The 16,434-nt window shown below is 36.9% G+C and overlaps 1 protein-coding gene across 1 annotated transcript; it reads right to left on the bottom strand.

Moving 5' to 3' along the window:
* Window positions 1-499: 499 nt before the first annotated feature.
* On the bottom strand, window positions 500-10,752 carry igsf5a (immunoglobulin superfamily, member 5a). The gene is made up of 9 exons (XM_027158388.2): window positions 10,360-10,752; window positions 9,300-9,379; window positions 6,012-6,323; window positions 3,824-4,114; window positions 3,346-3,477; window positions 2,603-2,627; window positions 2,392-2,483; window positions 1,737-1,792; window positions 500-1,656 (listed from the first exon to the last, which is right to left on the bottom strand). Exons 2-9 carry the CDS (start codon window positions 9,343-9,345, stop codon window positions 1,555-1,557), a joined length of 1,056 nt encoding a protein of 351 aa, XP_027014189.1. The 5' UTR covers window positions 9,346-9,379; window positions 10,360-10,752; the 3' UTR covers window positions 500-1,554.
* Between the last annotated feature and the right edge of the window lie 5,682 nt (window positions 10,753-16,434).

The raw sequence follows: 16,434 nt of genomic DNA, 5'->3' as shown, positions 1-16,434 counted from the left end.
CTGTTTGAGTCTATTTCTATTCACCGCAGAGCGTCACGTCTGATACGTGTTTGGAAAGAGTTAGCAAGCAAAGTGAAATGATTCTCCAATTCTATTCATTATCTTATCTAAAAAAAAAGAAATATTTAATAGAAATATGGAAAAGGAAGGAAATTCTGTGTGGCAGTACTTCACAATGAAACTGGTGACTTGGGATGTCTCGGTAGTTTGAGGTTTTTGAGAAATCCCATTGGAGGGCGTGGGTTCTTCCGTTATGACTCCTTCCCTAAAACCAGGTTGATAAAAATTTGATATGATAAAAAAAATGATATAAATCATATGCAATGGCTTTCACCCTCACCTGATCTCAACTAATCAAGTTAAAACTTAACGCACCACATCAAATGCTCATCAGTAAAATTACGCCGTCGACTAGTTCGCACCAGGGCGTTAAGCTGAAAGGTTCAATTCCGATGATCGTGTCATCAAAGGGTGATAAATACAACAGCACAGCGTCGAGTGAGGTTTTTCAGATTCATTTTATTGGAAGTAGCAAAAAATATCCACAACAATTTATGAAGAAAGCTTTTAAAAAAACTGTATCCCTGATGGTTTTATTGGGAAAGAAATAACGAATGACGAATGATAGATTTTAAACACTAGAGTTTGGTAGTAAGTTTAGTCCTAAAAGTTAGGAGGTGTTTAGAGAACTGAGAGAACATCCTTCTTGTAGATTATTCAAGTAAGTGACTAGCAGCTAGCATACAGATTAAAATAAATGTACTCGTCAGATGGAGTTAGGACACCATGCAACATTTTTACTGTATAACAAAGAATCTGGGCTGTTTTCAGAGACAGCGACTTGTTTACGGATTAAAACCATATTACAGAGTGAAACACAATTGCTGGTGAAGGATGGCATTGTCCAGGAGTTAAAAAAAAATACTAAAACAGATTAACGCCGCTGACCCCGAGAGAATGAGATAAGATTCCTTGGCGATGTCCTCCGCCTAGACCAAGACCACCATTTTACATCTTTCCCAGCTGGTCTATGTCTAACTAAGTGCATTCCTATACATTTAATTTGCCACTTTCCTTCATTACCCGATCACATAATTGTTCATTTTGTAAACCGACTCCCTGCTTCCTCGCTCGCTCCTGTGCCACTGTATCCATTCTCCAACATGATTTCCAGAGACGCCACGTTCCACTTTCAGAGCATTCTTCCAATGCCTGATAAGAACACTGACCCCAGCTTTGGCTTCTGCTCCTCAAATGTACCACGTGTCCGTGTTTCCATTCAAGAAAGCACGAATTATTCAAAAGAGTTGCCACCTCAAAGTGCAGTGGATGAGATCTGTACATGTAAACAGGTTGTTCGAGCTTGTTTGCGTCTCACAGCGCATTTTTATACACAATGCAGTGTTACGAAACATTTTCTGACAAAAATAAACACTTCGTATTAAAAGTTTCAAATACAGTCAGTTTTTTTTTGCATTCAGTACACCAATGAACACACAAATATCTCTTTCACAATAAGTTAAGATTTCTGTGCATCTACACTCTTGTGTCTGTTTAGACGATAGTCAAGTGTCTGTGTTTTTGGAGCCCGTTGAAGGAATAACCGTCGCCGTAAGAAAGATCGTCACCGTATCGGGTCGAGTTCACTGCATGAACCTAGAAAATAAAGAATTCACATTAGCACAGGACCAGTTTAAAACACGTGATATAAGTGTATGTTATTTTGAAGCGTATACCTGAATATTGTCTCGCTGAAAGCCACCGATGGTGTACACTCCATCACGGTTATCAACTGTGAAAAAAGAAACAGAACGCGGAAACATAATAAAATACATGTGCCATGTAATAAATTATACTAATGGATGTAGGCGTCTGATCGGCTAGGATTGTTGTAAAATCGATTTATCAGGAAACCAGTGGACTCAGAGCCTGAACCGCACATCTGACCTCTAGATCTAATTCCAGTGGATTATGGGAATCAGTTGGATGGATGAATAAATAAATAAATAAATAAATAAATAAATAAATAAATAAATAAATAAATAAATAAATGGATGAATGAATGAATGAATGAATAAATAAATAAATGAATAAATAAATAAGAATTGCCATTAAGTCTTAGTGATCCTGATTTTAACTTTTTAGCCCTTGCTCTGGTGACATAAAGCTCACTGGTTTATTTGTGTAAATCTGCTTTCAAACATTTTTTACTAAATTACTAGAACTTACTTGACCGCTAATTGTATAAAACTGGATTTTTATCCTAGTGATTCGAATCTAATGTAATAAGAAACACGCCTATTACTGTGTGTGTGTGTGTGTGTGTGTGTGTGTGTGTGTGTGTGTGTGTGTGTGTGTGTGTGTGTGTGTGTGTGTGTGTTCGTGTCTCACCACTGGGAGCTTCTTCAACATATCCTAAGTTCTCTTGTCCCCGTCCTCTCCTGGCGTAAGTGGCTTGCTGTCTTTGAGACAGAGAGCGTGCTCTACCGGAAAAAAAAGCTTTTATCAAGTCACTGACACACAAGTGAGAAAATAATACCACACCCAAGCAATACTGTGATACTACACTTAAATTTTCTCTTTAGATGATCGGGCTACATACCTCACTTCTTCCTGATACCTTGATCCTGAAAAGCACAAATGAAAGTGTTAGCATTTTAGTAGCCTGTAGGATTCATGTAATGTACAAAGTCAAATGATATCCTTAAGCTTTATCCATATCCATAATGCAGACTGCAGGAGGCGGAGCCGAGACTGCGAGGCGATACCAAACTACGTTAAGAACAATGTGATTTTTCACTTGTCCAAGATGGCTGACTTGATAACATTCCAGCATTCTGCTACAGATCATGCATCCACTGAAGCAAAACAACAAAATACACTACGTTCGAATTTTTACTGAAGTGGAAAGAAAAATTAACTGAAGCAAATAACAAAAAAAAAACAGGAGGAATCTTGTATTATCTTATAAGAAAATTATTTAGTGAAATCATTTATCGCAATATTATTATAATCGTCATATCATCCAGACGCTATCCAGAACAAAACTATTATCTGAGGAAAGACGTACAACCAACAGGCTAAAAAGTCACAAAGTAGTCACTTGACACAACTGTGCACTCTGCAGAAATCCAAGACATTTGGTATAAGAAGGTAATCTGACATGGACGCCATATATGAAATAATATTGATGTCATAATATCCATGAAAGGCTGAATGATACGGTATAAAGACAGATTTAGAGTGCTGATCTAACTATAGCTCTCTTATTCTGAAGGCAACATCTTCATTAAACTTTTATTATCCGCTGTACATTACATTACGAACGACAGGCAGAGGACTCACTCTTTTTCCTCTGTCTCTTACAGCAGAAGACGATGAGAATGATGAGGAGTGCTAAAAGTGCAGCCAGGCTGAAGGCCACGGTGATTGCTATCAACACGGTCTGGTCCCTGGGCGTCGGTGGCACGGCCTTCTCTGCAACACATCATGTTTATTTAATATTCAAAATGATCATTTTAAACAAATAAGACTAGACATTTAACTGAGCCAAAAGTAATGACATCCTCTATATGAGGAAGATATTGCAGCTGAAGCACTGCAAAGTTGTCCATTGTTTTCAGCTCTATTAAATGCTCTCTTGTCTTTTATGGAGTTTTGTGGACATGGTTATATCTAAATAAGCTGTTTCATTAACAAAATACACACATTACTATGAATTAAATCAGCCTTCATGAACTATTTTTAAATCTGTTATGATTTTTATGAAAACATTTACACACAACTTGATTGATGAAGCGAAAGATAATGTGATATGTCTTACGGACGGTGAGGAAAACAGTGCTGATTGCAGGAGATGGGAGAGTAGAAATGGAGGCCAGACAGTCCACAGAAACATTTGTTGTGGCGGTGATTGTGAGGTTGCTGCTGGAGTTCATGAGAGCCCCGTTTGCCACTGAGCTTGTGTTATACTGCCCTTTATCAACCAGTGTGCCATTGACCGCCCAGGAGATCTGTGCCGCAGGTGACCAGTTGCTTGCCATACACTGGAACGTGACCTGATCTCCTTGTGTAGCTGTGCGGTTTGACCCTGTAATCACCACTGTGCCACTCTCTGGAGACAGACACACGTTAAATTAGCATTATTGCAGCATATTGTAGTGTCCTTGGTGACAGTGGATCAGTCATGACCATTTAAAGGAGTTCTTTGAAGAAACTGCTGTATATCTCATTTACATTCAGACACAATTTGGGAGGGAATCAGAGAACATTTGTGATCACGTAGTTTAGGTCCCTGCAAACGAATTAACATAACGCAATAAGCATTATTATAAATCTTACAGCTGGTACGACTCTCAAAGCTATAAGAGACACCTTCTGGCCACTTCAGAATCGAGAAGGAGCACCGTGGGATAGACTATAATTAAAACCCTTTGACTTTCAAATGTTCGTCAGTTAAACTATGACCGACTAGATCGATCAAATTTTAATTACAGTAAGAACAGTCATACATGTTTGCACAATATGTACTTGTGTACACATCTCAACACAATGACCACACACACTTATTCGGCTCCGACACTCACATGCTCAGCTGAGGTGACTGGGAGATAAATCACGGCACGGCATATGAACAACTACGACGTGTGACCACAAACAGCTCTTTTCCCACAGTAGCTGATTTCCCATGAGATTCCCAGAAAGTGCTGAGTCATTTAGGAGTAACATGTTTTTAATGAGAATGACTTCAGTGCCGTGAAAGAGAAAAAAATAACACAACACACACTATACATCAATATCCAATCAAAGCTTTCCTGTACGTGTACAGCATTGCTTAAGAGCTACTTCGGTGCTGAGGAATTGTTCTGCTCAGCGACACACACCACTTAGCCGAGCTGAAGCTACACACACATACACACCACACAGGGTTATACCGTCACGAGGTTTAACCTTGCTAATTGTTAGCTAGGCAATTTTAGCCTGATTTTAACTTGTTAGTTTGTCATTTTGCACTTAGGTTGTTAATTAATAGGTTGCTTGCTAGCCAGTTATTAGCTTGTTGTAAGATTGCTAATAGATAGCTTGTACTATAACCAGAGCAGGTTATTTACAGATATGTTATTAGTTTGTACTTAATCCAATTTTGTGATCATTTGTTTCTAAATTAATCCAGATCTTGGATCAGTTTTTACGTAATCCAATGCTCAGATTTAGACTAGCAACAAAATACGTCCCATTTAATTGTTAGCTTGGTAGCTTGTTTAACTGCCAAAATGCAAACATTTAAAAATTTCATAACAATGTTAACTTAATTATTTATTTGCCTGGATTTAGCTTGTTCATCGTAATATTTTTGCCAGCTTGAGGTTAGCCTTGTACTGAAATAATTTTCGTAGAACACAAACTCAGGGCCACAAACTTTAAGAAGTAATTACAGCACACAGATGATTAAAATACTGTACAGTAACTATTGAATCTGTTTCCACAGAAAAGCCTAGATTTGTCCTTATTTAACTATAACCTGCTAAATGAAATCGACTCCTCGCTGTACCACAGAAAGGGAAGTAATGAGTTGGAAAATAGACTTCACTGGCAGCTAAATTAACAAGCAGCTCACTGAAGATCAATACTTTTTTATTTTCTTGTAGCTAACATGCTGTAATACAGCTGCAGCAAAGTGTTTAAGAAGTGTCTGGTGAGCTTTGTCATTTCAGCACACACACACACAAACACACACACACACACACACACACACACACACACACACACACACACACACACACACACACACACACTGTATGTGTTCTAAATCAGTAATTTCTCACAATAGACAGCTTTTGAATAATGTATGTTTCTGTGTATAAATCTGTTAGCATGCAATTGAGCCAAATGTTAGGTTAGCTAGCTTTCCAGTAGGTTTAGCTTATAATCTGGAGTTTAACAACACAACAAACACAAAAGGGATCCCTTAAACAATCACAGATTTAGACTTTAGTGTAAACTGTACTCACGCTGGACAGTCAGTACAGCATTGACAGGCAGGTTGTTCTGGATCTGACATCCCACTATTCCAGCACTGGCTGTTGTGACGTTCTTCATCAAAAACTCCCATTTGTATTGTCCTACTGTGGTGTAGTTTGTGGCAGTGTAATTGGCGTCACTAACGAGCGGGCCTGATTGTTCTGAAACAATGAGGGCTAAGCGTCCGTTCACTGTCCAGGTCATGGCAACCCATCCGGATGTTGAAACGCTGCAGTTAAACCTGGCATTAGAGTTAAGAAGCACTGTTGTGTTAAGAGGTACCAGCACTTGAGCACTTACACCTGGGGGGGAAAAAAAGGATTTTCAAGTCAAAAGGACTTTCATGTATTCATTACTAACTTTTATACCTTTTTTAATTTAATGTAGCACCAAACTGAGAGTAATGAAGTAATGAACTAATAAGTTCTTGTTCATGATCTTTGTTAATCCATGACAATACTTACACAAAACAGATAAGTAAATATAAAAGTAATTACTTATAATATAAGTAATATTCAACAAGATATGCAAAGGTAATAATGCAATTACACATGATAGCGTGTTTAGAAACTAATAAACACTCTTAAGCGAGTCTGGTTTTATATTTTTCATTCAAAGTTACTCATTCTTTTTTATTAAGCACATTAACCTGCTCATAGTGATCATTGATCATGAGTCTATTTCAGACAGGAACCTCTGTTTCATAAAACACAAAGCTCCAAATGTTTTAGGTTCCTGAAAGAAAGACACATAGGAATGTTTGCAGGTACTAAGTGTGTAACACAACAACACTATCTGTATCTGTTTAGTGCTTCAAACATCACAATCTGTATCTGTATTAGGGTTGTGGGTATGGTGTGAATGGAAAATGAATGAATCTAGATATATATAAATGTACATAAAAAACATTATGTATTTATTTTAGATCCCTAGATCCCTTGCAGGCACAGAACTCCGATTAGCCAATCAGATTACAGCTTTTCAGGTCTAGTTCTATATTTTATTAGGAGGGGAGAAAATGAAATTTTCTCGATAAAACATTTGAAGATAAAAACAAAAGAAACAAAAGTTGCCTCAGGCTGAAGCTAAACTCGCAATTAGTCAGGATTATGGATACGTTTCAGTTTTAAATTTTGAAACCTTCTCAAATTAAGTTCAATATCCAAAATCTGTCATAACAATTGGAAATAAAGAGATGAAACATGTAAATAACTTGGAGTGTACTTGAATTTTTTGTCTCTCTTAGTTACGTTTGTTTAGTCTGAGTCTTTATTCGGGTACTCTAATGGCGAAGCATCGAGACTGAGATGAAACAAAGTCTGACAAGCTGAGAGAAAATATTAAGAAGGTAAGAAGGTAGGTGTTTGGAAAGACTCAAGGTGTAAGCAATTTTCTCACACTGCATTCTTTCTGTCTGGCCTGTTACAGTAAATCAATGTTAACGAGACTGATCTTTGTTAGATAATCATAAAGCTCGCAGTTTGACGACATGCCAGTATGCGCTTATAGTTAAGGTAAACAAAAAACAGGCTGGGTGTAGCCACGGTCTGTATGCACTCGTCTGGAAATCTTTTGACCAAAAAAAAACAACAAGAAAAGCATGCTTGCTATGCACTGAGTATCGAGGATTAATGGCTAGAGTGAAACCTAGAAATATTAGTACAGGGGAAGGAGTTGCCACTCATATGACTTCTCTGAGGCACCAAAAGCCTTGATATTGTGCTTTCTCCTCTTTATCGACTACCATGCTTGGTAATCCATATATAGTAATGATTTCTGCACAATTATTTTAGCTTTCCGATAACAGAACAAGAGGTCAACAAGTTCAGTGTTTCAGGATAGCTTCGGTTGGTTTATCACGATTTTCAAGAATGTTTCAGAATCATTACAGCAATACATGGTCATTAATCATTACAGCAATATTTTCACTGGAAACTTTGCTAGATATCGAACAGGACGATCCAAACAGCACCATTTACTGAATGTAAAGCATGGCCAATTTCGCCACGTTAATAAGTTTGTTCATTCATTTGGTGGACAAACGAAAGGTTGAGGAGGTAGTTTTGAGCAGAAATAGTCATGAGCGATGCTGATCATGCTGGTCAGTTGCTGAGAAAAGTATCATCCCTCTGGATCAGCGATGTCGTCAGAGAGTGATCAAGCGGACGGGACGTGTTTACTATGCATTGCAGGAATGTCAGGAATTTTCAAACTGTGAGAAGTACGTGAGAGCTTTTAGAGATCTCAGCACACTCCTCCACCTAAATCTGCTTCTGAAGAGTAAGTGTAGTGATCACAGTCTTATCACTGGCATAAAAAGAATGATGTGGAGAAAACTATCACCATCTGCAGTCCTGATTTCTTATTTTTTTAAGTCTGTAGTGCTTGACCGGGTTCACCATGTTCCTTCAGGACACCAAACTGAAAAGTTGTAGCTCTTTCATTTAAACAGATATGTAAACAGCACTAAGTTTATTTAGACAATGTGTGTTTAGACCTATTTGTAGCACTTCCTCCTTTAAAGGCACTACGGTAAATACCTGAGTTATTGTTCCTGTCAGTTTTTATATTAATGAAGACAATTACTTCTCTAGATTTTATCATTTTGACCTTTGAATTGTTCAACAAACACCATGTGTTTAATCACTTTTAGAAGAAGAATGTTAGCATTAAGGTTGGTTAATTTGCTGACTAGATTATTATTATTATTATTATTATTATTATTATTATTATTATTATTATTATTATTATTATTATTATAGTTGTTGTTGTTGTTAGTTTAATTTCTACAAGGTTGGGATGTTAATGAAGTGAAAAAATCAAGTCTGAATGGCTCGATCTTGATCAGTTAAAATATGCCTATTAAATTTCTATGCACTTAAATCCTTGAATGTGTTTACATGTGTACTTTGCTGCATTAATCTACAGTCTTGGCTTTGAAAGAAATGCAAAAGACTCTCAAATATTTCAGGAGTGTATTCATAATTCGTGATCTGTGACATGCTAGCATAAAATTTGCAGAACATCATTCCTTAACTGGTTGTGCAGTAAAACAAAACAAAACGAAAAAAAAAAATCTTATCAAAAGAAAAAACATTTAAGATTTAACACTGAGATTTTGTTGTTGTTACTGTAGGCTAGAAGGGATACACACTTCGGGAATAAAATAAGGAGACATGATGAAGATGAGGAAGAAGAAGAAGAAGAAGAAGAAGAAGAAGAAGAAGAAGAAGAAGAAGAAGAAGAAGAAGAAGAAAAATTCAATTAAGAGTACTCACTCCCTGTGAAGAAAAGCAGGATAGCCGCAAGCGTGAATGTGTCCATGTTTCTTCAGTGGCTCTCACCCAATATTCAAATCCTGAGAGTTCAAAAGAGCAAAATCAAGACTGAAAAAATACTTAAATAATTGTATTTCATTAGCAAATTTAAGTATTGATTTGAAATATTAATACTCTTACATAATTTCATCACACATACTGTAAACTGTGTGGGAGTTAAGTATGAGCGCTCCTTTATCTAATGTATAAACATGTTGAGGTAAATCTTTCTAAATGTATATGTATGAAATACCCAGACTCATAGAGGCGTCTGCTTTACCTCCCTAGAAGCCATGAAATCCATCTCATTCCGTCACTTAAGGTTTGTTAAGGCAAGTGTGAAGGCAGATAAAACTGGAAGCCGGTTTTCTTTGCTAATACTATAATAATAATAATAAATAATCTTTGCATACATTAGCAGAGATTCTTCTAGCTAACATAAAATGGCTAACCAGCAAGGCAAATTCTAGCTAATAATAAATATTGGTTAAAATATTGGATCGCTAGCAAACTATGTAGCATTAGTCATGTTTATGACAATGTCACAGAGACTGAATGAGTCACTTTAATACAGTTTTAGGTAATTAATAAAAGCCACTTTATGGTCACCTCTTGATTTCTCTGAGTACATGTTGGCTGGATACATCTGCATTTAAAAAATCTTTCACCTTTGTAAATATTGGTTTACACTATTTGCTCTTACAAGGCATTCAATGTTAATCAGTGGATTATTTGTAGTAGTTACTATATAATAATGAATATGACAGGAAATTAACATGAGAGGTTAACATGATCAACTGGTTTGTGGGTGTGGAAAATCACCCATAATATTTTCTTAGTAGACAACGTCATATTATAAGTCATTAGTTTAACGTAAGATTCATTAATATTGGATTCAAAATAACTTTTTTAATTACTTCCCCAATATCTATCATAGCTATTATACTACTTGGACCCCAATATCTATCATAGCTATTATACTACTTGGACCTTAAAATATCTTTAAACCCAATCTACTTACCCAAAAATCAATCCAGGGGATTATTTAAGAACAAAGGAGAGACAGGAAGAGTCAAGTTTTTCCTTCTGATTCATATCCGAGCAGGCATAAATAAAATGTTCTTTCATGTATCTCGTGAAATTGTGCCGAAAGTAGGCCAAAGTCCAACGTTCTTCTTATCAGACATATGAGACAAGTGAGAGTAGAGAGGTGTGGTACCTGTTTAGCCTCTCTGCTTTGCATGCAGCTCAGGTCATACCAAAACTGGAGGGAGGAACGTCATTTGTTTCGCCGATTACACAAACGTCAACATGCCCAAGTTGCTTGTCAAGATGGAAGATGACTATGAAGTGTCATGTTTGCTACAAGGTTTGTATGTTACACCCTTCCCTGGCATGTAAACACTGTAAATGCTCAACTACCTGGTGGTGAAACCCAACCTTATATACCGCAGTCATGTGGTCATTACGTGAGCAGATCATCAGCAGGTGTGTTCTGTAGACAATTTGCATTCAGTATGAGTCAACATAATTCTTTTGTGTGCTTGATGAATGCATTTAATATGCCATGCCTCCTCACACACCACCCTCTGGCTCACAATGCAGAATGTCATTTAAAATGTTTCCTGATTTAAGGAACAAAGCAATGCTCTGGGTCCAAATGATTTCTCAAGCCCTTCATGATCCTACAGGAACCTGAAGAATAGAATAAAGCAAAATACAAATTCAGCATTTTAGGGCAGCTGAGGTGTGAATCACACTTTCAGACTTCTCAAATTGTCAACAACAGGAGATTGTGACAACGTGCTGTGCAGCGTTTGGATGCAGATAAGAAGGTGGTAGCGTGCAATGGAAGTGTTACTACAGCGGCTCGGGCTCCATCTACAGGAAGCGAGCAGGTGGGAGGACACGAGGAGGATAAAGAGTGAGCTCCTCCCCACCGTGGACAGCCGTGAGACCACGACTCACACCTCTGATTAGAGTCAGCAGGGGACTGAAACGCAAGGTCAAAACACAACATCGTACAAGAGGAGGTGCTGTGGTTCTTATAGTACAACTCTCTCTGTGTTGCTTTTTCTCTATGGACTGTGAGATTATACAAAGTAGAGATTCTGATGAGAAAATTATGTCATACATCAATGTTTACGCCATCTACAAAATATCAGCTTGAGGCATTAATGAAGATCATTTCTGTCCATTGGTCAGAAATCACTTAGATTACATTTTCTCATCAACAATGGTGTATTAATAGCTGTCGCTTGAGCTTTTGCATCTACTATTCAAGCTGAAGACAATCCGAAGTACACTGTCCAAGATCCGTTCAGTTTTATTCATATGTACAGTCGTATGCAAAAGTTTAGGCACCCCTGACAATTTCCATGATTTTCATTTATAAATTTTGGGGTATTTGGATCAGCAATTTCATTTTGATCTATCAAATAACTGAAGGACACAGTAATATTTCAGGAGTGAAATGAGGTTTATTTGGATTAACAGAAAATGTGAAATATGCATCAAAACGAAATTAGACAGGTGCAAAAATTTGGGCACCCTTGCCATTTTGTTGTTTTGAATACCTGTAACTACTTAGCACTGATTAATTGGAACACACAATCGGTTTGGTGGCTCATTAAGCCTTGAACTTCATAGACAGGTGCATCCAATCATGAGAAAAGGTATTTAAGGTGGCCAGTTGCAACTTGTTGTTCTTTTTGACTCTCCTCTGAAGAGTGGCAACATGGAGGCCTCAAAACAACTGAAAACAAATGACCTGAAAACAAAGATTGTTCAATATAATGGTTTAAGGGAAGGCTACAAAAAGTTATCGCAGAGATATAAGCTGTCACTGTCCACTGTGAGGAACATGGTGAGGAAATGGAAGACCACAGTTCTTGTTAAGGCCAGAAGTGGCAGGTCACGTAAAATATTGGAGAGGCAAAGGCGAAGTATGGTGAGAACGGTCAAAAACAGCCCACAGACCACCTCCAAAGACCTACAACATCAGCTTGCTGCAGATGGTGTCACTGTGCATCGTTCACCAATTCTGCGCACTTTGCACAAGGTGAAGCTGTACCCGAGAGTGATGCGAAAGAAGCCTTTTTGCACACACACCACAAACGGAGTTACTTGAGTTATGCAAATGCACATTTGGACAAGCCAGCTTCATTTTGGAATAAGGTGCTGTGGAGTGATAGATTGAGTTTTTTGGTTATAACAAGGGGTGTTATGCATGGCGGCAAATGAACACAGCACTCCAAAAAAAAACACTTGCTACCCACAGTAAAATTTGGTGGCGGTTCCATCATGCTGTGGGGCCATGTGGCCAGTGCCGGTACTGGGAATCTGGTTAAAGTTGAGGGTCGCATGGATTACACTCAATATCAGCAGATTCTTGAGAATAATGTTGAGGAATCAGTCACAAATTTAAAGTTACGCCGGGGCTCGATATTTCAACAAGAACCCAAAACACTGCATCTCTTGAAGGAATAATTGCATTGGGAATAAAAGGAATGCCTTTGCACGTTTTTGTTTAAATGACAATTCAATTCCTTCGTTTGTGACTTTGCAGCAGTTATGTAAGAAGCAGAACGTGTATATTATACATGAAACCCAAATATGACATGTTGGGCTTTCATGCTAATAACACTTAGAATTTGTCTCCCTCTAGTGGTTTAGTTAGCTACACATGCAGACAAAAGATCTCTCTAAGCAAAAAGCTATTGTTAAAAAATGTCTAGAATGTATCATTAACCCTGAATAATAAAGTAGTAAAATATAAAATTTTTATATTGCACTGTGTTTGTTTGGCATCACTGCACCATATATCAAACATCCTCCTAAGAGCTGGCTGCTGTGACCTTTGACCTGAGGGAGTGGCGTAGACAGAGATAAAATGGCTGTCTCTAACACAAGAGCGGCATTGTCTTGCTATAGAAAAGCCATGTAGGCTACTGTATTGTTAAGGAGGGGAAGCCCCTTAATCACACAATTACATCTGGCCTTTACACTGAGCTCATTTACTCCATTCAATCAGCTCTGTACCCAAAACCTCTTTGTAATTATTTTCTTTCTTCTTTAGAATTGTGTTGTTGTATTTATCAAGGTTAAATTGTTAAGCTTAATTGCACCTATTGTGTGTATGTGTATAGGAAATGCGTACTGAAACAATACACTCGATGACAAAATTCTGTCAGTCATCGACTAATTATCCACGGACCTATTTTTAATCAGGACTTGAGCTTCTAGTCACTTGTTAGAAAGCCTTTTAAATCAGTCATAATTTAACTGGGTGTACAAACAAAAAAATGTTTAATAGTTTTTGTTCAAGAAAGTTTAAAATAAAATAATGAAAAAAATATAATAATTAACTAAATTATTACAATGCTAATTAAAATTGTAGGTCAATGGAATACTTTCAACTTTGAAATTAGTAAAAAAAAAATTAGATATAGAAATAAGAACCTTAAAACTGCTTGTCTAAATGTATTAGGATGCAACTAATCACATTTTTAGCTATACAAGCTTTATTACTTCTTAGAAATATAATTTTACAGGAAATGCTAGTAATGTGTGTCAGTAAATAATGTAACATGCTACACTGAAGGCTACACAAACTGAAACAAGTCTCCTTTAGAGAAGTGTAAACAGTGGCAGATTTTCACCAAAAATTTACCATCCATTTAAAAAATGAATTAGTTTACAATTCTCTCAAACAAGATCCTCAGATTTGAAGCAACACTGAGGTAAAAAAAAAAAAAAAAAAGTAAAGAACGAAGGCTATTTCGACTACAGACACAAAAAAGTCATATGTCTGATCAATCATTAATGCGAATGAGTGAAGGAAGCAGTACAGTGGTGCGGTATTGTAGTCTGTGACTACAGTATAATGTGTTTAAACTTACTGTAAACTATTATCATAGTTCTTGTAGCTCAAAACTCTTTTATTCTGCAGTTGTTGTTTTTTTTTTATTCAGTACAGTATTTTTGCCTAAATTTTAATGGCTTGGCTTGAATTATGTTCATAAATTACATTTCATATGTGACTATAAAGGGGCCCATGCCAAACACTTGGATGCAAGAAGGTGAAAATGGAAAGAACAGCATTTTCCCAGAAGGCTCAGGTCCTTGTGGGCCAATGTGGGAAGTCGTCCCATATGTTCTGTTGTAACAAGTGTTATTTACTACACTGTGGTGTGCTGGGAAGCAATAAAACAGACCGCTAACAGGCTGAATCAACATATAGAAGAGGTGAGATGTGCAAATGGTGGTGGGAGGAGACTGGTGTTCAAATGAAAGTCCACCTCCTCCATGGCGTACTTGTTAGATTGAATACCTTGAGCTTGATTCTGATCCAATCAGGGTTCATCAGGAAGTCATTACTTCACACAGAACTGTCATTTTTGGCCTCTGTTCAAGAAACTACATGTAGAAAGAACATGGACACCTTAATGAAAGCTTGTCTTTTGTTTAGTTCTGATAATTTTGACTTGAATGTATTTAAAACCTTTAAAAGCAAGTCAAAGTTAATTATACACCAAGTTTATAAATACCAGAGACATGCCAACTTTTTGCCCCATATGCCCTAAATGCAAATGAGTGTAAAAAATTAAGAAATAAAATAAAACATTTTGGAAATAATTTTAAACATCAAAAATGAAGTCTTATAATTAAAATTCAAAAATATGAAAAAATAATAAAAATATGAAATATGAAAAGATAATATAATCAAAAAATTTTATTATACAAAAAATGCCAAAACAACACAAATATAAAAAACTAAATTAGCTAATGAAAAAATAATTATTAAAAAATGAGTTAGAAAATATAGAAAAATATATAAATAATAAAAAATAATAATAGAAAATAAATTATATATATATGATTATGTAATATAATTTAGCTTCTCAGACAATGAAAGAAGCAAAATACACCAAAAGTAACTGATATATATTGCAGACTTTCTTTCCTGTGATGGCCCATGCATGTTGTAGTGTGCATGCATTTCAAAACTCACGTCTCTGCAATTGTTGCAATTTGTAATTGAGCCTAATATCTTCCACCGTTTTGTAGACTTGGAGGGGAAGGCGATGGGCGGCTGTTGTACCAGAGGGGCCCCTGATCTTACTGTGTTATCTGAAACCCACCTGCCACTCCCACTCCCCCACTCAATCCTGTGTGTGTGTGTGTGTGTGTGTGTGTGTGTGTGTGTGTGTGTGTGTGTGTGTGTGTGTGTGTGTGTGTGTGTGTGTGTGTGTGTGTGTGGAGCCAGTGTTTTCCCGCCTGAAAGTTGGGCCTAAAGAAAGCCATATGAGGGCTGTGGGGGAGGAGAGGAGCACAATGCCTCAGTAGACAAACTCTTCCCTTCCCAAAATTCCCTTCCACCACACGGGATTGTGTTTATCCACTCATCAGCTTGTGCATCTTCAAACTTAAGTTGAGGCTGAACGCTTATTTGAAGCACAGACTCACGAAAAAAGTTAAAGAATGCCTTGAGTTTTAGATCAAACCAATAAACTCATATGAAATTCTGAATATTTTTTTGGAATATAAAATATTATAAGATGAGCATCCTCCATATACACACTGTAAAAAAAAAGTACTACATTCTTCTTACCTCCTTACATCATGAATCGGGGTGAAAAATGGGCTCGGATAAACAGAAACGAGTTCTTGTTATAATAGTATTTTTAAAATGCTTAGAGAAAACATGATTTAAAAGAGGAACCGGTTCGATCATGGACGTGTAAAAGAGTCGATTAGCATTCACGGTAGCTTTCCAAATTTTGGCATATGAGCAAGTAAATGTATATCAGTTGATGTGAAGGTTTTATATTCATTAATTAAATGTTAACATTTTAACATTGCTTCTGACATATTTGTAGCTCTCCCGCAAGTTTTTCATCAACCTAGTCAACAAGGCCACGTGTTCCAAGACCGCCGATCTCAATTTGCAGCCAAAATCATAAACAGTAAAACAGACTTTACGTGAGATCTTTCTTCCTTTCTTTTTTTATAGTACGTGTTCAATACTTATATGGGTTGCCTTCTTTAGATCAGTGTGTGCACTGTAATCAATGGTCATTATACATATCTTAAG

Source organism: Tachysurus fulvidraco, chromosome 20 (assembly GCF_022655615.1).
Source record: "Tachysurus fulvidraco isolate hzauxx_2018 chromosome 20, HZAU_PFXX_2.0, whole genome shotgun sequence".
NCBI lineage: Eukaryota > Metazoa > Chordata > Actinopteri > Siluriformes > Bagridae > Tachysurus > Tachysurus fulvidraco.
This window is presented reverse-complemented; position numbering and strand designations above follow the sequence as displayed.